Source organism: Hydractinia symbiolongicarpus, chromosome 10, assembly GCF_029227915.1.
Source record: "Hydractinia symbiolongicarpus strain clone_291-10 chromosome 10, HSymV2.1, whole genome shotgun sequence".
Classification (NCBI taxonomy): Eukaryota; Metazoa; Cnidaria; class Hydrozoa; order Anthoathecata; family Hydractiniidae; genus Hydractinia; species Hydractinia symbiolongicarpus.
The window spans coordinates 3,915,806-3,938,919 of NC_079884.1; the positions used below are offsets into that span (position 1 = coordinate 3,915,806).

Sequence of the window (23,114 nt, forward strand, 5' to 3'; positions counted from 1 at the left end):
AGTACAAGCACAGCAACCGCTCAATTAGAAAACTGACTGAGATATCGGTCTTATTCTCACCCTGAAGGCAACCATAAAGGAACGATTTAATGATTTGGCCTGTAATCCAACCCATGATCTTCTGCACTGGAAGTGAACGCTCTACCACAAGGCTACCAGTTCATGACGTCCTTGTTGTATTACGATTCATTTCATTTCCTCTCCTGTACATGTGTATCAGCTTTTTTGTCCGCAAAAACGAAACATTTGCAAGTTATTACCCTGTTTAAAGAAATTATAATTCATATAAGTTGTACAAATAGTCGTAATCTCGAATTTGTTTTCAAAGTGTATTCATCGTGGATTTCTTGCTTAGGAGGCCAATAATGTTTTTTTTAAGTTATTTTAGTGCCCTTTCCATTTTTGGTGCTTTGAGTTAGTGACTGTATTGTTTGATCTTAACCTGTTACTATCGCTTTTAAACTTCCTATATTCGAGATGAAGTTTTTTTTAGGCCGTATATAGAAGCGTACTAAAGATTTATCAAATTTTTCAAACGAAATGAATCTAATTTTCAAAATAAAATTGTAAATATTGAGATTCATGCATCAAACAAACAACCAGTTAAAACAGATTTATTAATTTTGTACTAATTAATCTCTGCTTGCAATCAATATCATTGGCAATCTTAAATTTGTAAATTGGCTATCAGTATTATCTGAGAGGCATTAACAAACAAACCAATCAACGCAGATAAATCAATTTGGTTTTATTCAAGTTAGCTATATTATAAAATTAAATTAAATAAAATATATACTATTGTTTAATAACTGTCACATAGTAACAAAGCGTATCTACAAATTTTTGCATCAGTAGCTTCTCTAGTATGAAATACTCCCTACACGGACTTGTCCAGCGTTGTTTGTGTGCCGCGCCTCATTATATTTCTTCTGGTCAGCTTTTATGAAGAGGTTGTTTTTTCAGTCGAGTTGATAACGATAAGATTCCTATCTATTGAATCTGAAATCCTTCACATAAGAAATGCTCATTTAGATTATATACATGCAGCATTGCTCTCCTTTTCTCCTTGGGTCTGTCAATATTTCAAGTTAGGTGGAGTCTTTGTAATGGAGTGAACGTCTCGCTGCAGTTTTTGAGAGAATGTTAGTAGCGCCGTTTTTTAGATGGGTGTTATCCTTGCTCGATAAACTAACAACATCATTTGTTACCGTGCCTAAATCTGCATAAGGATCTGGAGCTCTATTTAAAACTGTCTTCTTCTCACCAGACACACCTTCTACTGACGTACCCATTTCTGCATATGGATCTTTGCCAAGTGATGTGTGATTTACACCGGTAGGCTTTGATACCGGAGTGTCATCCTCTTTAATAACCGGTATAGTACAGGGATAGGAGCGTTTATTTCCAGACAGATCCTTACCCAGATTCGCATATGGATCATCAGTGTGATTAGTATTTTTCTTTGATTGTATGGAGTTAAAATAATTGGCTGAAGAAGCATCTTTCAGCAACTTTAAAACATCCTCGGGTTTAAGAGGAAGGCAGTTTCTTCTCCGTTTTCGCTTGTGATCTACTGCTGCCCTTCCAATTGGTTTAGACTTTTTAACACCATTTTCTTGTCGCGGTTTCTTATGATGGTTCACGGTACGGATGATGGACGTAATATCGTCATAAGATGGATGTACACGCTCTGTTTTCTTCTTAATAGGACCACCCATTTCTACGTATGGTCCCAGCACTTCCTTTCCCACATTTTGTTCCAACACAGACGAAGGTGCTACCTGGTTGGCGTCTACTTTAGCTTTTTCCACAGCAATTTCTTTCTCTAGTTTCTCAATAGTCGCCAAATCGTTTTCTGCCGTTTTACTTTCTTCCCCAGTTTGTTCGAGGTCTCCCTTTTCCATTTCGATGTTTTTTTGATTTTTAGTTGGTTTCTTACTGAAACTTTTAACTTTACCTTGGGTGGACTTAATTTCTTTAGGTGGTGTATCTGATTGACTTTTATTAGAAGAAGCTCGTGGATTTCCATTGGCATACGTACCAAGATCAGAATAAGGATCTCCCTTCATGAACGATTTTGTGTTCTCTTTGGAGCTGGTAGCTTCTTCGGTATTGTCGTTTTCTTCTAACTCATTTATATGAGCAGAGATATCTTTCTCGATATTACCAAAGTTGACGAATCTTTCTCCACGATTAGCCATACTTTCAACAGCACGTGGTGTTTGACCTATTTCGTGATAGTGGTCCGTTAGATCATTTGAGACGTGTACAAATCTCAACTGATGATCGCCTTGTGCATCGTGGCTTCTTGATAACGGAGGCACTATCTTTGGTGATTTTGGTGAATACGTCTGTGCTGAAGCTGGTTCCTTAACGACGTTGTTCTCGTCCTTCATTGTCACGTTCACAGCTTGATCCTCTTTAGAATCAACTGGTTCCTGTTTTGTTTTTGTTCGAGCTTCGTTTTGGGAAAGACCGATAGAAGTACCAAGGTCTGCATATGGGTCATACGTAGAGGATCGTTTCGACGCATTCATTGTATCGTATTTTTTATGCTTAAATATTCTTGAATGCTTTACTTTTGACCTTTTTCTTTTCCTTAGCTTACTCCTGGTGTCCCCACCTTGGACAGCACTCCCCATATCTGCGTAAGGATCGTGATCTACTGGAATAGACTGAACATCCATCTTTGAGAGAAACTTAAATGGTTTCATGTTTAACAACTTCTTCCTTGTCTCCGGGTTGATTTTAGCTAAAGCTTCTTTAAATTTCGGGAACGCAGACAGAGCAGTTGCATTGGTTCCTTCTAAAAGAGTTGCAGGAAATGCTTGCGACGCCTCATTCAAATGATCAGGTGGGTTGCTGGAAGGTTGCACGTTTGCCTGTTTGGTTGCTTCCGTATCAACCGGATTGGGTTGATGACGTATCAGAGATATCGCTGTTCCACTTGTATACTGAGGAACGCCTTCTTTCTTCTGGAATGGGTTTTGCTTTTTTGATGGGTGGTGTTTATGATTTCTTTTCTCAACATGTTTCTTTCGACGTGGAAAGTTTTCTCTCTTGTTTATTGATGATATGGCTGAACCTAGTGTTGCGTAAGGATCTAGCGCAATTTTCTCATATTCCGTAGTGTTTTTTTTACCTGTTCCTGTATCGTTGTTTAGACCGCTTCTTTTTTCGATACTCGCAAATGATGAACCTAGGTCAGCATAAGGATCATTTTTAATTTTCTTTATGTGTTTATTATGACTTACTTTCCCGCCTTTGCTTCTTTTCTTTCCTATATCTGAATAGGGGTCCTTTATTCGATTATATTGTGCTATTGCCGCCTTTGTCTGTTCTTTCAGTTTTTCCAAGGTCTTCTCGTATTCTTCTATGCTTGGTTTAGTAGTATCCACATTAGTTGATGTTTGAGAACTTAGAAGGGTATTCTCATTTGATGTAGTAGTTTTTGGCTGCAATAACGACGTCGAAACTTGCGTCGGAGTATTATACGACAAACTACGTGATTTTCCTTGATAATTCCCATTGTTTCTTGCCATCAGTTGTTGTAGCTCTTTCGGCAAGCTAACCACAATTCTCATTCTTGAACTTGCTTTTTCTGTGATTACTTTCTGAGGTTTAAGAACAACGTGGTGTCGTATTGGTCGATCTTCCAGAACACTTCGTCTCTTTAAGTCTGCATAAACTTCTTGTAGTTTCTTCTCTTCCTTCGGATTTAGTTGCTCATCTTTGAAGATTCTGTTCTCCACATGCACAGCTACAGTAGGATCATTTGCAGTAGCCATCATCCTTGTTGAAAGACTTCCTTTTCCCGGTGGTCTTAAGTCTATCTCGATGGGTTTCTTTAACTTCGCTAACGGACCTTTAGGATTCAAAGTAATTTTTAAAGGAACTCGTGGTAGTTTTCCAAATAGTTCAACTATCGTACTTGGTTCATTAGCCACATGAGTATCAGAGTTACCTACAGATTCAGATATTGACTGGCGTTTCGCTTGTTGAATTTTTTCTTTTTCCTTTTCACCTTCATTTTTAATCGTCCGAACGTTAATGACGTCACCATAGCCTACGTCATAAATCTTGGCAGAACTGTCCATCTCGTTGTTTGGCTTGTCTTTGTCAGTCATGAATTTCTTATACGGCTCCAGTGCGATTTTATCTAAACTTTGGAAGTACTGACCGGCATGTTTGATGAACTGTTTGTGTTTCTCGCACATCGCATCTATACAGGCTGGATTTTCTTCCATTAACTTCAGTGGATCTAAATCACCATAGAAACTAAGCGCGTTGTTAGCTTCTTTCTCATCTTTAACCTCCGGTTCAGGTTTCTTAGAAAAGGTTTTGCCCTTTGCCGGCTTACGGATAATTGCCGGTCGGTATGTGTCAACTAATTTTACGCGCCTTGTACTGTTCGAGATCAGCGGTTTTTCTATATCCAGGGTAACGGGACTACCATGTTTGTTTTTAAACGTTACAGAACTCTCTTCGTTATCGTCATCCGTTACAGAACGTGTATTTCGTGTATTTAAATCCAAAGTATTTGCAGGATCGATTAATGTTTTCGCAATACCTGGAAATTTCTTCTCTAAAGACGATCTTTCCTGCTGCAAAGTTTTTATCTTTTTTCTTAAAATTTGTGTCTTACGATGCGCTTTTTTCTGATGCTGTAACTCGCTCAAAATATCTCCAACCGCCATCTTATAGAGTGAGATTAACATATCTTTATCAAACGTTTTTAAGAATTTCTCTGTAAATCTTCTTGTTTTCGCGACATTAGTATGCTCTTCTTGTGGACGCATTTTGTCCATATGAAGCTGTTCAGTCGCTGACGAAAATTCCTTTTCAACGCTGGTACTTACTGGCACCGCAGCTGAGCTATCCTTTTTATTACTGCTCTCTGGCTGAGGCTCCTGTTCTTTAGAAACAGGCTTTATCACATTCGTATCGGGCCTTGATAACGTTACTACATCGTTATTGACAGGATATGACGCGGTATTTTCTGCGGTGTTATCAATAGGTGCTTCTTCCATCTCCTTAGAGTCGCTTTCACTGCCATTGATAGGTACGACACATTTTAACAGTGCTTTACCTTTTGGTAAACTGATAACAACACCCCTCTTGAAGGCATCCGTTGGAAGTAGAGCACCTGGAATATGTACTGGTTTCGCAACAACTATATGTTTCTTGTCATCGTTTGCATCGGTTTCATCTTTCTTTGTACCACGTACAACATTTGAGTAGACGAAGTCCTCATCAAATACCATATCATCGATTTTGGGTAGGACTTCATTGAGGTCTGCTTCTGGAGGATCATTTCGTTTTGTAGCAGAAGCATCCACATTTAATTCCACTTTGGTATTACCCCCAGCCACTCCGTTATTTTCCACGGAGCTCGTATCTCCACTTCCAGCAACGGCGAGGGAGTCCTTCCTCGCCTGTGCTTCTTCTGCAGTCGCTTCTTTCTTAGCTTGAGACTCAATCGCTCCTGTAAGCTTCTCGTTTAGTCCTTTTATAGGAGCTATTTTAAGCGGTCCTATCGCCTCAATGTTTTTTGAGAAATCGCAATTTTCACAGTGTTTCACTTTTATTGCTAATTTTCCTTTTAAATGAATGGTTACGGGAATATGTACTGTACATGGAGGTGGTGGTGGTGGTGGGGGCGGTGGGGCCGCAATAGGCACAGGTATTAACACAGGTTCAGGCGGTGGCGGAGGCGGTGGAGGTACGTGGTGAACAAAAACAGGTTCTTCAATATGAGGCTCTGGTTCTTCATAATGGTGTTCCATCGGAGGTTCTAAATGTACTCCTTCTTGTGGATAGTCTATTTGAACATGATTAGGCGGCATTGACATTGAGGGAGGGTGAAACTCTTGACTGATAACGGGTGGTTGTGCTAATGTGTTGACGCGGAAATCGTCAGTTGCATATTGCTTCTTCTTAGCTTTCTCCGTCTGCATTGGTAAAATGTTCAAGCCCTCTAAAAAATTAAATAAACTTCCTATATAGAAGATAGGGTGAAATTAGATTCATTTTATGACCTCATGGGAACAAATTTCGCGGTTTTAATTAAACATCTACGAAATTATTTTCTCCCAAAATTTTTTAAAATCTGATAAAATTGTTTTTATTATTATTATTATTATTATTATTATTATTATTATTGTTGTTGTTGTTGATTTTTTGTTTAAGAGTCCATGGATACATGCAATGCAAACTGTCAAACAGATTCTCCCCAAAAAGAAGAATTTTCCATTCGCGAAATTAAATTATTGTGAAAATAACTAAATGTTCCATCCGCGAAGTTAAATTCCCGCGAAAATAACTGAAATTTCCATCCGCGAAATTAAATTCTGCTAATTTCTTCCCTTAAAGGTAAGTAGAGAATCTCGTCCAGCTTTCAATGTTTACAGTTTCCCTGGATAGTACTGGGCAAAAATTTGACCAAAACATCACTAACCTTTTTTGTCAACACCAATTAAATCAGATGAAAACGAACCACTTGCGTCATCACTATCCACTGGATGCTCATTATCCAAAAATCCACTTTGATGATTGTTCTGCGTTTTATTCTTTATATTGCTAAAAGTTTGTTGGATTTCTTGATCAGCTTGCAAGAGCGAGTTATTACTTAGAATTTCTTTCGTAACCGTATGTTTACGATTTACGATAGTGTCATCGGATTTTTTGATGTCAACTACCGTCCGTCTAGTTGCATGCTCTGGTTTTAAATATCCTAAAAAAATTTTTAAATGTCTGATTTGCAAGAAAATGTTACAATTATATGTTGGTATCTTAAAACTTATCTTTATCTTAAAAATATATCTCCGCATATTTCTTTTGACCTGGCAGACTTTCTACAGTCAATAAACATGAAAAAGATTCAATTTCTAAATTCCACAAACACGACTCTAGTTTTCAATTTTCCTTATTAAACAGAAACTTTCTGACATTTAAAGTATGCGAACCGCTTCTTGATCAGTTTGAGTATTTATGATATTTCAAATTACTATTCCCTACCTTCGAAATAGCGATCGATACCCAAAGACTTTCTTAGGCCTAATAAATTTTCGTTAAAAGAATCGAGTCTAGTTTTGACATGAACCTTAGGATCACAATTATGATTTTGTCACTCGTAGCTATATTCTTGTGTGCTAGAAGGAAATCGACCATACGATTGTTTTAATAAGGTTTATTATCAATATTACAAATTCATTGACACCAGTTCATATCGCGATTCCACTTACCTATGGACCACACCAAGCAGCTTTCTAACAATACACATAGAAGTATGAAACGAATCTATAAATATAATAATCGAAGTTGATAAGGGCTAACAACTACTCGTATATTATAAGGCCATTCGATCGAGCTGTTCCTGAAATAACATATTTCCTTTTGTGTGAGGTTTAAAAAGCAAAAGTCAGTATAATATTCTGTTACGCAAAGGATTCCCTCACTACCAAAAAGGTTTTTTATTATTGACATACACAGAGCATACGAAATAATTAATACGCGCAAAAATTATTACGCGCAAAATTAATACGCGCAAAAATTATTACGCGCAAAAATTATAACGCGCAAAATCGAAGTTTCGCTCTTCCTTATATTTGTCTGAAATAAAAAAATCAGTACGTATATATTAGTTTTTTATAGAACGAATTTGACTCTATGTACGCGTTATATCGCAAACTTTCATCAATAAAATGCAAGTGTTATGTCGTCAACAGTATAATAATCAATTGAAGTTAAATTTTTACGACTAAAAACTGACATAGATTTCGCAGAATATAACTTCGCAATTTTCGAAAAAAAAATTGCGAAAATCTTTGAAAGTTTCGGATATGGAAGTACATGCATGTCTGGATATTCATGCAGAAATAAAATATTTTTACCTTTTCCAATCCCATTCTTAAAAACAGTTACCTAGGCCATCCTATTCGAAACAAAGTAGATCATCAATCAAAGCAACAATAAATACAATCGCAGCATTATTTCTTATAACAAACACACATAAAACAGCAGGAACGATAGTATCGTAAAAAATTCACGCCTGCACAACAAGGTTTTGCGCTGCAGTTTGCATCTGTGTTCTGTATTGTTCATTCATGGTTAATGAACCGTAAAACATATAGAACAGTTTTTCTCTGCACTCACTTCTGAATACATATAAACAAACAGTAAACACTGCGCATGATCTCTCACGTGCACAGGATAGGCAGTTGAACACTTGTACCCTTATAGTAGGATGGATAAAATCCTTGATTTGCTGTACGATACCTCTACAAGCTCAATCTTCTATCTTCCTAGATGCAATGACGCAATTTTCGCGTGAAAATATCGCACATGTAGCGAAATGTTTGCTTTTTGTTATTAGTAGTCTTTAAAAGAAGTTAGAGAAAGAAATGAAAATAAACAAATATTGTAAAAATTTAAAATATATAAAATACAAAAGAAAACGTATTGCTTTTTCCATAGTTTAAAAACTATGAAAATCCCTTTTAGGTACAATACTTTTAGGAAGATTGATTTTAGTAAGGGATTTCTTTGTTTAATAATTCCTGTCGCTGAATACTTTTTATCGATCTCAACGAAAAGACAGAAACTTGGTAAGTTTGAGTCACAAGATGTATGGATAGCTAGCTAAGAAATAATGATGATTGTGACTTTACTAAGCACCAAAACAATCGACTGTATAATATGGATGATGGTACAAATTGCCACACACATAGACAAGAAAATGAAAGCCTTCTGCATACAGAATGTGAGCTGTGCATTTTAACGTCAGTGTTATAGGGAAAGATGGTTACTATTTGCAAATGAAAGAACTAAATATTGCAAGTGTTTATATTTTTGTCAGCTTAATAATCTGTTGGAAAGCAAAAGGTAGGTGAGTTTAAACATTTAAATGCAATACATGGTTAAGCAAGACTCTCTACTTCTTTGCTCATGTGGAACTTAAAAGTTCTGTTTGCGCTAGAGACAAAAAACAGATGAAGAAAACTGGGAAAGTCATTTTCTGACTATAAATAAACTTTAAAATGTATAAAGTTCCCTAAGCAGCAACCATAATAGCGCCACATGATCGTTCTCTTGTCAAAGAGGGTTATTCAAAAAAAAAATAACTTTAGAGGAAATATAACGCAATTAATTACACTGCATATAATCGATGCATGACAACGTTAGATCGCCACGAAATATAACGCCTGAGGCCCTTCTGCCCAAACAATGTTTTTCAGACATTTTTTAAGTTGTGTGCTATCAAACCTTCTTGGTCTTCCAAAAGCTAATTGGTTTAGCATAATATCTATGCAGACCACTCAAAATTTCACAATGGTTATAGAATATCAGTGTTTTATTTCAGGCCACAATGTCATCGTTAACGTCACGTCGACCAGTAAAGAATACTGGGTACCGCGTGTGACCGCGACCATACAGTTGCCACAATCAGAGACTATTCATAACATCCTTGGTCAACTTTGCTTTATATTTCACCGCTCATATGAAATGTCTCGATACAAAGAAAACTATCCATGTGAAACACAAGCTAACAACCTTCTTCTATACGAGAAGAAAAGAAGATTATACACAACAACGAAAGATGGGAAACCGATTCGGTTACGTCGATTCGGAATAAAAAACGGAACAGAGTTGATGTTGTATTACTTGTGAAGCTGAACATTCGAATTTGTGTGTGAACGTTAGCTTATTCATAGTAATTTTCGCGTGTTATTACACGCAAAAACGTAGTGAGAAACTTAAATTTTGGTGTAGATAAAATATTTGACAAGATTGGTGAATTTTTTCAAAATGCACAAATTATATCTTCGCTAAAAATAAAATATTGGAGCATTCGCCAAATTAAACCAAAATTTCTCAATTTCTTTAAAAAATCGTCAAAACAAGCTGCATCGTACGAAAATTCTAATTTTAGTCAATCGCCAAATAAAATCCACCCCAATTCTTTTTGTCCTTAGAGTATTTGCTTTATCTGAATTGCCATACGCTATTTGAAATAAACTCGATGGCTACTTCAGCGCGAGAATATGTTTCGAACAAAAGATCGCAAAGTATACAAGATCCCAGAGAATGATGGATATTCAAGATTTTTAAGGTCACCTAATCTAATTTTAAGGTCATCAAAGTCTGGTTAGACATCCTGGGTCTATAGCTTGATTTTACTCGGTTTTAAATTTCTCATATACAGAAGAATAAATCTTTGTTACTTTATGTTAAAAAGACATTAAATTAAGAAAAAAAAATTAAGTTAAATTTGGTGCTAGCCCAATTCATGGCCGGGCTTTTGGGGGGCTAGCCAGAGGGGGAAGGTCACCATAAAAACAGACCTGACGTAACACCAAATTTAATTGACTGCCCTGTAGTTAACTAAAAAATGGGTTTAAAAAGAATTCTGCACAGTTTTGGTACAAAACACGCTCTAATAAACGCCACAAAATATACGTCTAATTTAAATGTAAAATACATCAAGTACTTATGCAAAACAGCTCGATATGTCAAAATGAAATTATAAAATAAATGGTAATCGGAAAGAATTTTTTTTCGTAAATGTAGAAATTTGCTTCAGTTTTGATAACTAAACGACAATCTCTTGAAAAATATACATTTTCGTATCATGTAAATACAAAAATACAATATGTAAAATTAGCATCCCAGAAGATATCGCATTAATTTATGCAAATATAATCTTCTGCTTGTGAGAGCTTAGTGTCGAGAGAAAGTCAGCTAACAAGGGTCATAATTTCTCAAAGAATATTGACCAATGAAACCACTATAAAATTAAAATTTCGTTGGCTTTTCTATCGTTTGAAATTAACGCAATTTCTTGCATTTTTTGGAACGACTTGAAATTAATAAGCGAAATATCCTTCTTGCTTAAACGCTTTTAAGTGAAAATTACCTTATAATGCAAAGAGCTGCGATTAAAAAAAACAAAAAAACAAAAACAAAATAAGAAAACATCATGCATTTAGCGGCTACCCATTATGCATTAATTCTCTAATCATCATAGTTGCGTAACTGGAAGAAGGCAAATCAAATTCCAACAACAAACCAACTTCCGATTTATCTTCCATAGAAGAAGAATGTGGCAGCTCCCAAGTTAAGTTGCTCGGTTTCACAATTATATTCCGGTAACTGCCTTGAACGTTAAAACCTAACTTCTTTAGCTTAAAAGAAGTTTTATCAATCCTGTCAATGCTTAAAAGATTATGATAAATATCATTAGTTGCGTTTTCAGGAAATGCAATCGAGGATCCCGGCAATGGCAAAACGACGTCGGATATCGTATACCTTTTTAAGTAAATATCATCTGCATTTATCTTTACATTATTTCCATCTTTGTTTACAAAATCTCCAGGTAATATTTTAAAACCATGCTTAAGGATGCGCTCAGTTATAACTTTATTCCATATCAAACTACAATAACTGTGCACAAAAAACAATCTCATGGCGTAGGGAATATTCAAAAACGCTTTCAAGCAACCCTCGTCAGAATAGGAGTATCTATTTAAAGCTTGCAAAACGAGCCGTTCCCGCGTTTTATACGTGGGCATTGTTCTTAAAGTCTCCTTAGCATTGTGAGTGTCGACAAAACAGCGCTTACTCGCTTCGACTACGTTATCTTCTTCACTTTCACTTGAAGGCTTAGGACTGAGAAGCAAATCTACAGCTTGCATGTAATTCTCTCTCAACAAAGCTAATCCAATACGTGCAGCAGTCTGATCATAGCCGAATCTTTGTTCACCGAAATAATTAATAAATCCTTCCGAAATGACGTTCATCACAGATTGGTTAATTATTGAATACAGCGCCTGTCGTTGTGTTTGATATTCCCCGTTACTACTTTGTGAAGTGGTTTCTATAATAAGACGGTAAAATCATTCCGGTAAAAAAGATTGATAAGCACGCAGGATTACCTTACAACCGATATTTTTTAATACATCATGGCACAAACATTATATCAAAGGGAAAAAATTTGGTGTGGAATAAATTTCGTGTATACGGTAATAACTTTCAACAAATTTGCAAAATTAAGTCGACAACAGTTGGAGAAATAGAATATACAGAAATAAGCAATTATTTTACTTTTTTTAAATTAAGCTACCGTAAATACTCTAATTTAGTGCGGCAAAAAAAATAATTATTTTAGCCATGTCGCACTAACAATTAGGGGGAATAAACTACCTTTGTTTTAGCATTTTAAAATCGCACTAATAATTAGAGGAAAACTGCATTAAATTAGAGGTGAAAAAAATACTTCAACTATTGTTTTGTCACTACTACGGCTTACGGCACAATGCTTACACTTATGATTATTTTCAAAGGCAGAGCAGAAAAAAACACCAAGAAATTACGTGTTTCTAAAGGATTTATTAGTAAGTATTAAACAATGTAAACCTTGTAATACCACGAAATTTTACAGAATTGTATCTTGTAAAAAAGGTAGGCGAGCAGTGCAAATTTCAGAATTTCCTTATTTTATGTAAAAATGTTGACAGTCAAAAAAGGTACAAGTAAGCCTCCTACATTGACCACACCCTGAAAGTATCCTCCCTTACTCAAACGAAATTCGCGGCTATTAAAAAAAAGGAAATTTCAATCAATTCATCAATTCTCACTGGTTTTTTGATTTGTGAAATCATATAGTCGGCAAAATTTTGTTTTTCACAACAACGAAGTTAAATGGTTTATTATATCTAACTAATAAATTAGATAAAAAATTTTGTGAAAATTTATATCCTTTATACGACAATTTTGCCATGATTTGCAAATTAAATGTTTGCAAAATCGAAATAATCTTCAATCGCGAATTTAAAATATTCCACACTAGCGAAATATTCTACACTAGCGAAATAAAATACCATTTCACTACATACCTGTTATAAGATTTCTAATAACAATCTTAAAACGATTTCCTTGAAGATCACCTAGTTGCAGGTGAGAAGACGTAACCTTGGGATGGCAAATGTGCCAATTATCAAACTGTTCTTTGATGACATCCTGAATAACTTGCTTGGTAACACCAGCTATTGAAACAAACTGATACGTTACAGCTTTCTTGTCTTTGATACCTGCATACTTTATATTTGATAGCTGCACACCAAGTTGTGTAGCGAGTTTTTGCAGCACAGTCAAGAGCTCAATGTTGTTTTTAAATAACGTAACTATAACAATATCTTCATTGCATTTCCTCTTTCTTTCATTAGTACATTGAGAATATTTTCGTTCTTTAAAACGAATAGATATTACTGTTCTGTGATTGAATAATATAGTTTTACTCTCAATTAGTTTACCATAATGTTTGTTTATAAAGTGATGCAAGGCTTTTCTTTTCTCTCTAGTGAACGTATGAACATCAATATTTAAACCGGCTTTGTCCAAATTTTCCAAGCACCAAAGCGAACGGCAGTTTACAAATTTTATCAAATCACTTGCCATTGTTTCTGTGAAGCCAACTTCAATCATTTTTTGATATACTGCATCCACGCAACATGTTAGTTTTGTCTCGTTCTCACTCTTTACAGTGTGCGTGATCAAAAACGGAAAATTGTAACGAATGCATTGATGTATAATTGTTCTTTTGACTTTATCATTAAAAATGCCCAAATCCAAAGTTTTATCCATACTGCGTTTACCCATTTGCGTCAGCAGTTTTAAGTTGTCATCTCCAATTACATCTGATAAACTTTTCATACCATCCTTTAAAATGTTGCCCCAGCATTCAACTGATGGCTCAGAGCATTGTTTTCTTTCTGACACATCACTGTTGCTTTTCACACATGTTGCATTATTGGCACAATTTTTGTTTTCAGTTGTTTCTGTTATCTTCATTTGTTTATGATCGCTGTCTTGAACTCCAGCAATATTCCCTTCTAGATTAATCTCATGAACTTCAAAATCTGAACTTTTTGTCTTTACCTTACCATAAATTAAAAGGTTCTTAGAAAGAAAGCATCCAACACCAAAATTGTTCATTTTAACACAGTAAAATCAGTATTTCTTTTGTCCACAGGTTCTTGCAGGGACTCACTGTATTTGATATCAAATGTGCATATGTTTCTACAAAAGAATATTTGTTTCTACTTGAATAATCAGTTAAACTTTGTTTTTTTTTCTGCCAACATTAGCAGCGAGGGTTCCCTTCCATTTCATTAAAAAATGCTGGTTTCAAAGGGCTCAATTCAAGAGCTCCTCTACTAAAGGAATCACAGATATAGCCTTGACAGATATATATAACCCAAAATGGTAAAAAAAATTTCACCAACAGAGATATAATTTCGGGGGCTAGGTTTGGGGGCTAGATCTGCAGAATCAACGTAAGTTACCTGAATATTTTTATTTTATCATTTGTAAGCCCATTATTTACTCCTGAGTAAAAAAAATAGTTTTACAAAAAAAATCTTCTCAGATCTATCGAGATAAGACCTGGTAAGGTTGTTCCACCCTCGAAAGGAAAATTAAAATCAAAGAAAAATATACTACATGGGTCTGGAGAAGATAATGAAGCAGTGGTCAACAGAAATTTGCCTTCCTTATCAAAACATTGTTTTCTTTTAATGATGTATCCATAGATGAATCGTACACCTTTAAAAGTGAAACACCTCACAGTGGTGTAAATGGAATTTTATTTCTGGGTGGCAAAATTGTACCTAGGTCTAATTGTATATACAACTATATATACATATATATCCTAATTTCGAAATTATGTACAATACTATGTTGCTTATTAGTGCTACCAATTGGTTTAATGAATTAACGAAATTTTTAATTATCAGGGATCCAATTGCTAGTCGGTAGGGCACTGTAAGAGCAGATGCACCTAATAATTAGAAGAATTCTATAGAAACTGAAATCATGGGTTTCAACCAAATGTGCTGGAAATTATTAATTTGTGGCGCCGTAGATTAGTGGTTATAGCTCTCGTACTTTGTGCAGGAGACCGGGGTTCGATTCCTCTTGACGGCGATTCAACATGGGCGAGTGAATGTTACCATAGCCCCGGGTTAACCCAAGCCATGTGAGGGAAATTGGGGAGATGGCTCCATGTGTGGGCCGTTGGATGTTGCCAGGAGTTGTCTAGTAGAGCGCGGTCCCTAATTGGGTCTGCGTAGCTCAAAACGAGCATTAAATACTCTAGGACTCTTCATCTAAGCCATGGCCCCTCCTGGAAATAATAGACAGGGTATATCCCTCGATATTAGCGAGCCTAGCCATGTAAAATATGCACATCTATCTATCTACTCATTATCCCTCGAATTCTTTTGCTTTCTCTTTTAAAATTTGATGATCCAAGAATAGCTAGCTAATGTTCCAGAAGGTTGTGGCTTGGCACATATTTCAGAGATTTATGAAGCTCAATTTTAGGCTTTAAACACTTTAGAATGGCTTATTAATAGCTAGCCTAACTGCTATACAGCTATCTACGAAAATATTAGCCCAGCCTACCAGACATTTTTTCTTCTAATTCTTCTTCTGCAGTTACTTTTCGCGGCCCTATACCGTATAGTCCCGTAATGCTGAGAGCGTCAGGAACCCAGGCTACGAAAATTTAAGCTTAGCCCCATCTAGTCCGAGAAAACAGCAAATTAGGTTATGTCATCTCCTGCTGCAAAAAAATACACATATTTGTGTCCATATTACTTGCTGTTTTGATTCTTACCAATGCTGCACCAAAACTTCAACGAAAACTAATGATGGGTCTACAAAATATTTAATTCCCGCGAGAATGACCTAATTAGGATATCAAAAAACGTGGTTTTCAAAAAGGCGGTTGCGGAAGGATGATGTTTGGCCGGAAAGAATCTCCTAGTTAGGCCATCATAAGCTAATTAGACTATGCGCAAAATATTTAACGATTTTGGTCAATATTATTTAGCTAGTTCCGTCGTACAAATGCTCACAATTTTTTTTGGAAATTTTTGGAAATTTAGTTGCGCAAAAGAGAGTGAAATAAAGACCGGATATCGCGTTAACAGTGATTTTTTTGCTTTTAAAAACTTTTTATAGCCTAATTAGGATAGCATAGCAAGTTAGGTTAGGAATTCCTCTTCTAATTTGGCAAATAGCCTAATTAGTTTATGATGTTCTAATTTGCTGTTATCCCTTACTGCCATCCATCAATTCAGGCATAGCTAGCTATAGCTACAGCTAAACAATAGTTTTGAGTTAAAGTGTAGAAGTAGGTTTTTTTAAATAAACTTTTTTAAACAAAATAATAACTACATAAATTAAAAGAACTAAAATGAATTTACCTACACCGCTTTAACTTCAAATCATATGGATGTCGCCCAAGCCCAAGCCATGCGAGGGAAATTGGGAAGATGGCACACTGTGTGGGCCGTTGGATGTTGCAGGGAGTTGTCTAGTAGAGCGCGGGCTCAAATTGGGTCTGCGTAGCTCAAAATGAGCTTTAAATACTCTAGGACTCTCCATCTAAGCCATGGCCCCTCCTGGAAATAATAGACAGGGTATATCCCTCGATATTTGTGAGGCTAGCCATGTAAAATATGCACATCTATCTATCTATCTATCTATCTATCTATCTATCTATCTATCTATCTATCTATCTATCTATCTATCTATCTATCTATCTATCTATCTTTCCTTACAAATCCACCATTTAAATATGTTCTCATGCTAACGGAACACGATCTTAATCTTTGTAAGGGGCCGTGTCTGTTGCGCCGATTTTCCCCTGGCTCCCTCAACCCTCGTCCCAAAACTGATATTTTGATTGAACGCATTAATAAAGTTCCTCCTTTTCTCCCTCTGCTCATCCCTCCAACAGGGACATTTTCCTTCACAATAAACTTGGTAGTGGCTGCGCCATGGGGTTTGACAACGGTTCAAAGCAAGAAGGCTTGCTATAAACCTAATTACTTTAAGCCATAGATCCTGGGGACAGAGATTTAGAAAAATTTAGAAAAACTTCGATAAAGAAAATATGAATTACTAGTTTGTGGTAGGCTACGCGTTACGCGCCAAAAAAATTTCGTGTGTTTCAATGTTTTTAATTTTTTCCTTGGTTCAAACTACACTGAATTTCTTTACCCATACCGACATATTTTTAATCGCAAATTAAAAAATGTGGTACAAAGAATAGTCTTTGATAGCATTCTCGACCCCGAGCTCTTTGAGTTAAACTCGAAGGTTTTTATCTCAAAGAGCTCTGGGGACGAGAATTTCTTTGACAGCACATTCAAAAATTCAGATCTTTCGGGCGAGGATTCAAGATTAGTGAGCGAATAAACTGAGAATGTCTAATATATTTATTATATAGTATGTTAAACTATATTTTACAATCATAATATTTATTTATTTGCCACGCATCTTGTACGCTAATATGCGAACGCTGGCCAAAACTTTTTCCTTTTTGCTTCGAACGTATTGTTCTTTGAACCAATGGAATCTTAGAGAACGCATTCCATTCGTAGTGCATGATGGAATCGTAATCATAAGGGCTTCCACGACTGTCAACAAAATTATGAGAGTATTTTCTGAAGTTATGCTTGTTTGCTAAAAATAAAAATAAAAATTTACTGGTATGGTCACAGATCAGGTTGTACCTATCAATAATAATGATAGAATTCTGGTGTAAAGAATCGCCATGAGTTCCTATTTTCAGAATGGTGACATGTGTTCCCTACCTTCCTTAATGTTGTTCCACAATATTTCAACATAGTCGTCTCGATCTGGTCTCGATTGTTCATGCCACAATCCCAGCGCATGACCTATTTCGTGTATTGCCACACCAGTAGTGAAGCAACCAAAACCAAGAGAAATTCTCTGATGACCACCAGTTTTTCCGACGTGTGAATAACACCTGCAATATAAATTGTTGCTAGGTTATGTTACTTTCTCACCTTAAACTTTTCTGATTTATATGCAGTAAAGAATTATATTTATGATTCCATTCAAGCTATGAAATGGTGTTTCAGCATGGCAACTTCGGCTAGACAACCACCTGAAACATCATCCCTATTGTCATGATAACCAAGCAGAAAAAAGAATCGCTTTACAGTTGTAAAGATGTTTCTGATGTTTATAAATGCTAACAAATCCTTAGTCCCTCTGCAGTGAAAGCAAACACACTATAACTTGTAAAAGTTAGTTATCATTCCATATTCTAAAATATTCAAGCACGTATCCGGACATATTGTTTCCCGGCTACCTCACTGCTACATTAGGCCTAAAGGTGTTTCCAGAGCCAATGTTTGATTTACGCTGCAGATCATGCTACGATGTTACTACGTGTGCTGTAATGCAAAAAACAGACCAGAACGGTTGAAAGTTAGCGGAAGGCACGTAGGATGAACTATCACAAGAACGAAAAAATAAATTTTGTCCTTACTACAAGAGCACCACCCTCGTCCCCAAGGAAGGCAAAAAAGCCTGGGGACGAAAGTGACAAGAGAACATTTGTGAGTAAATCATAGAGAAAATATACTATATACTTTCCAAAGCCAGCATCAAAGAACTCAATAAAATCTCTTTGATCGGTTCTTTCAACAAATTTTATGCAGGTTTTTTTCTCCCAGGCTTCCATTGCTTTTCGTATGGCTCTTTCTGTTGGACCTTTCACACCGACTCCATTTAACACCTTATTTCCTATAACGTGAGAAAATAATTAATTTTATTAAGAAAAATCTACATTTATATCTTACTGAAAGAGGCAACTATAAATTTGTTATTATATGCCTTTCTTGAGAAAATGTTTCTTTGTTAAAAACATTCTTGTGCATTATTTTAACTTTTGGAAAATGCATAAAAGACTAGATTATTGGAGAAAGCATGGTACTGCACGTCTTACGTACTAACTGAAGTATGCAGTACAAACGGAACGATTCCATTATTCCATCTGTATCTTGTATCCTTCTTAAGTGCATATGAATTTGATGAAACGCCACCATTCAATGCAGTATCGATTCTATCTTTGGTCATTACCATGTCACCTTCAAACAAATAACCATTGTCAGCCTCTAAAATATAAATAGGTGACGATTTATGCACTCGGGAAGAAGTCTTTTCGCAAACGGAAAAGAAGAGTTCAGATTTAGTTTTATTAACTGATGTACTGCAGCTTTTTCTCCATATGAGAGAGAAAGATTATTTAAAACTTTTACCTAAAAATTAATAAACTCTTAAAATTTAAACCTTCAACGATGATTTAATTAATTATATCGACTTTTGTTCGGAAATAAGGCTTATTAGTAGTATATGTTGAAAATACAGCAGGCTTTGGCCGTGACCAGGAAAGAGCTGTTTCTGATAAAGAATGGATTTAAAAATAATATTAATGCACTTCTAAAGAAGAGAAAGTTTATATTCAACAGGCAAAACAATCATCTCACCTTCAAGTTTGATCTTGTCAACTGCTCTTCCATTGACTGCGATAAAAAGGACAGTGGATAAGATTATAAAATACATGTTGCTGCCTACTGTGGCAAACGGAACATAACAGCTATTATATCTTCTTGTTTTCACTTGTGCAAACATTTGTGAAGCTCTTCCTACGTACAAGCAGCTGTAAAAATAACACGATTTAATGCCGTGGAAGTAGTTGCTTGTTCTTAAAGGTTATTTCATGACCTATCTGGCTTTTCCATTCATACTGTTATATTTCCGGGTGTCAACTACCTTAAGGATATAATTAATTTAAGGATAAGGGAAGTAGGTAAGAGGAACAACGGGAGAGGCACGGCAAAAAACGTGGTTAATTTCTTATCGTCTTGTTTACGTGTCAAGCAGTTGAGTTTGCAGCTTGCTGTTGTTTTTTTTTTACCTAAATTTATTTTCTTGCAACTATCACTGCGATGGAATCTAAAAAGTTAACATTTAAATGGATTTTAACGTTGTTACTTATATGGCAATGCAAGGGAAAGCCTGCCAAATCTTTTCCAAACCTGGAAGGTGAGTTTGGCCATATCTGAGCATGTTTGGGAGTTTTGAATATAAATAATGCATTATCTTATGGGTTCCTGTCATTAACTTTTCAAAACATGATAAAGGAAGGAGAAGCGTCAGACGCTTGTCCAAAGTTTTACCGTAAAAATTTAAAATTTTATTTAACATGACCGAAGCGACGCAGCGGGGTAAAACTATAGCACCGAAATATTTGACACTATAATGTTATATTTTCATTTAATTATAGCTGTCGAAAATGGATATCTACTTCAAGGTGATATGATTATGAGTAAAGTGGACATCGAGAGGAGGTGATGTTGATAAAGTGGAGGCAAACACATACGGGTTGCAGAAAGCACTGCGGTATAAATGGAAAAATGGAGTTGTTCCCTTCGAACTTGATGCTTCTGTTAGTAAGTTGCTTAGCAGTTTTACCTCTGTATTTTATACACAGCTGAGAATAGAGCAAGGGAGAGTATCCATACCAACCTCATCCCCAGGTCTCGTATATGCCTGTGATTTGCTAAGGGGAAGACGTGAAGAAAGCTCAGGGGATGAGGTTGTATATACAGGCATATTTCCATCAGAATTGATTACAACAGTGGATCTTTATAGAAGTATATTTCTAACTTCGTCTTCAGGCAAATGATTTTTTTAATGGCAACCATATTGTATTTTAGAGAACAAAGTCTTGAATAAAGTTGGCATCACAGGACCTACTGAAAAAGCGATACGCAGTGCTATGCAAGCTTGGGAAACGAAAACATGTATAAAGTTTGTGGAAAGAACAAACGAGAAAGATTATATTCAATTTTTTGACGGGGGTTTTGCACGGTAGGCGTTTATGGGGCATATGTCATTTGATGTACCGAGTTCTTTCCACTCATCCCTGCATCTTAAGAAATCTACGGTGTATTTAAGTTTTCTCCACTGTCAGTTATATTTCTAATGCTCTCCTCCTTCTGTGTTAACACTAGAAGGGTAGATAGATTTTTCTATCTTTCTAGGTTAACACGAAAAAATGAAGAAATTATTTTACAAATCATGTTTATGTTCAGGTGTTACTCCCACGTTGGAAGGTTAGGGGTCGGAAAGCAGAGAATTTCACTCGGATTCGGTTGTTTCACAACTGGTACTGTCATCCATGAAATCGGTCATGCTTTGGGTCTACATCATGAACAATCGAGACCAGATAGAGACCAATTTGTTGAAATTCTTTGGGATAACATTCCAAAAAGTAAGAATTCTCTGCTGAGTGTTATGTTTAATAAGTACCAGCATTTTTTAGAATTTTTACGAATATTTTATTCATGGTGTCATGACTTTTAAAGCAGCGTTTGCACAGAGATTTTAATTTATCCGGAACACGCGGTAAAGAAGTATATTAAACAACACTGGTTTGCGAGAACGCAGAGTAAAACTTTTTAAATGAAGTTCTTGTGGTCTAAGATTTTATGTGAAGCTCCTTTCGCAGGATCTGATTTTTCATAAAGCGTGCCATACTAATACCAAAAGAAGAAAAAAAAAAGAGTGGACAAACTAATTTTCCCCTCCTTTCATTCTTTTACTTACTCGAATTTTGTTCAGGTAAGCATTTTGCATTCAAGAAGTATTCTCACAGCAAAATTGACAGCCTTGGAAGTCCTTATGATTACGGCTCCATCATGCACTACGAGTGGAATGCGTTCTCAAAGATTCCATTGGTTCAAAGAACAATACGTTCGAAGCAAAAGGGAAAAAGTTTAGGTCAACGTTCGCATATTAGCGTGCAAGATGCATGGCAAATAAATAAATATTATAATTGTAAAATATAATAAATCCAACATTTTTGTTTTCTGTGTTCCTAGAAAAAAACAAAAAAGAGTAAAGGTAGACGTAGCAGTTATCACAGGGTGGGGGCAATCTTGTTATCAGGGAGGTCATCTTTAGACGGTTTCATTCTAATGCAAAAAGCCTAACATGTCCAAGGGACTCGATTGGAATTTAAAAGGAACAAAAATACATATAAAGTCTTTTGAAGCATCCCAAGACGATATAAATGTATCAAGCAGAATTTTATATTTCTTTTGATTGTTCAAAATAGATGTCTATCAAAACAACCCATTACGTCGAGTCCGGCCGGAGGTTCCGCTTACAAACTATTTTAAAAACATAGTACTTATGTAATCTTTGTTTGTCATAAACAAACCTGTTTTTAACAAACACTTTTTTTCTTCTTTCTTGTGCTCGAGAAGATAAAATAACATAGTATAGTACTGCAAAATTTGGCTCTCTTAACCCTATTCAGTTCAGGTTTTTTCATTCTGTTTGAAGTTTCTGAAAGTTAAATAAAAGTTATTTAACATATTTCACGGTTTTTACACAGATCGCATAAAAAACTGCCAAAAATTGTCTGGAAACCCGCTTTTTCACGATTTTCGGGTAAAATTCCGAAAAAAATCGGGAAATCGGATTAATCACGTGTCCAAAACATGCAAAATGATTCTTCTTTATTAAACAAAGTTGTGTTGTAAGTTTCAAGTTCTAACGATAATCCTAACAAGAGTTATTAAATTTTCCCTATTACAAGCGTTTCATAGAGATTTTTAGGGGTTGTTTCGAGTAATAGCCAATATCAAAGCTTCTGAACGGTATGGGACCTAAAAATTTGGGATGCAGGTGTCTAACAGATAAATATTGAAACTCAGTAAGTATCGTACCCATGTAAGGTAGCATTAAGGAGTTATTAAAAAAACCGTTGGAAGGGGCGGGGGCGGATTCCGACCAAATAGGGTTAAAAACCTTGTATCCAGGGCTTTTAACATCAACAAGAAATTTGAAGTTATAAGGAATTTGATGTTTACTATTTCATGACTAAGCTCTGGTAACAACAAGTATGAGATGTCGTGTGAGGAACCAATCACGTTAATTGATTGTAGCGTGAGGAGATTAGATGTCGCGTGATTAGGCTCCATTTTCTTGTAGAGTGATACAACACGTATGAAGAGAATTATCTTTGGTTTTGTTACGGCAGACAATTCATGCTGACATTTTAATGTGCTCCCAATTACGAATTTCTAGTTATTATGCAGCTAAGAAGGCCATGCAAGCAAGTCCTTCCTTCTGTGAATACAAAAGAGGCTATTCGTCTCAAATTACAGTAAATATGTAAATATAATTCATCATTCCTATTGAAAGATAAAGATATGATCGAT

The 23,114-nt window shown here is 35.8% G+C and overlaps 5 protein-coding genes across 5 annotated transcripts; 2 read left to right on the top strand and 3 right to left on the bottom strand.

The window, feature by feature from the left end:
* Positions 1 to 460: 460 nt before the first annotated feature.
* On the bottom strand, positions 461 to 8,221 carry LOC130662835 (uncharacterized). Its single transcript, XM_057461777.1, has 4 exons — positions 7,893 to 8,221; positions 7,245 to 7,299; positions 6,458 to 6,733; positions 461 to 5,977 (listed from the first exon to the last, which is right to left on the bottom strand). Exons 1-4 carry the CDS (start codon positions 7,905 to 7,907, stop codon positions 1,089 to 1,091), a joined length of 5,235 nt encoding a protein of 1,744 aa, XP_057317760.1. The 5' UTR covers positions 7,908 to 8,221; the 3' UTR covers positions 461 to 1,088.
* Positions 8,222 to 8,671: 450 nt separating this feature from the next.
* On the top strand, positions 8,672 to 9,728 carry LOC130662851 (uncharacterized). Its single transcript, XM_057461792.1, has 2 exons — positions 8,672 to 8,883; positions 9,362 to 9,728. Exons 1-2 carry the CDS (start codon positions 8,817 to 8,819, stop codon positions 9,667 to 9,669), a joined length of 375 nt encoding a protein of 124 aa, XP_057317775.1. The 5' UTR covers positions 8,672 to 8,816; the 3' UTR covers positions 9,670 to 9,728.
* A 185-nt stretch (positions 9,729 to 9,913) lies between these two features.
* Positions 9,914 to 14,099, bottom strand: LOC130662839 (pseudouridylate synthase PUS7L-like). Its single transcript, XM_057461782.1, has 2 exons — positions 12,894 to 14,099; positions 9,914 to 11,875 (listed from the first exon to the last, which is right to left on the bottom strand). Exons 1-2 carry the CDS (start codon positions 13,990 to 13,992, stop codon positions 10,992 to 10,994), a joined length of 1,983 nt encoding a protein of 660 aa, XP_057317765.1. The 5' UTR covers positions 13,993 to 14,099; the 3' UTR covers positions 9,914 to 10,991.
* Positions 14,100 to 17,270: 3,171 nt separating this feature from the next.
* On the bottom strand, positions 17,271 to 19,702 carry LOC130662845 (zinc metalloproteinase nas-6-like). Its single transcript, XM_057461787.1, has 5 exons — positions 19,368 to 19,702; positions 18,831 to 18,995; positions 18,471 to 18,624; positions 17,664 to 17,839; positions 17,271 to 17,532 (listed from the first exon to the last, which is right to left on the bottom strand). Exons 1-5 carry the CDS (start codon positions 19,510 to 19,512, stop codon positions 17,306 to 17,308), a joined length of 867 nt encoding a protein of 288 aa, XP_057317770.1. The 5' UTR covers positions 19,513 to 19,702; the 3' UTR covers positions 17,271 to 17,305.
* Positions 19,703 to 19,829: 127 nt separating this feature from the next.
* On the top strand, positions 19,830 to 22,084 carry LOC130612809 (astacin-like metalloprotease toxin 5). Its single transcript, XM_057434160.1, has 5 exons — positions 19,830 to 19,926; positions 20,211 to 20,333; positions 20,601 to 20,754; positions 20,979 to 21,157; positions 21,508 to 22,084. The coding sequence occupies exons 1-5, from the start codon at positions 19,830 to 19,832 to the stop codon at positions 21,732 to 21,734; spliced, it is 780 nt and encodes a 259-aa protein (XP_057290143.1). The 3' UTR covers positions 21,735 to 22,084.
* Positions 22,085 to 23,114: the final 1,030 nt, after the last annotated feature.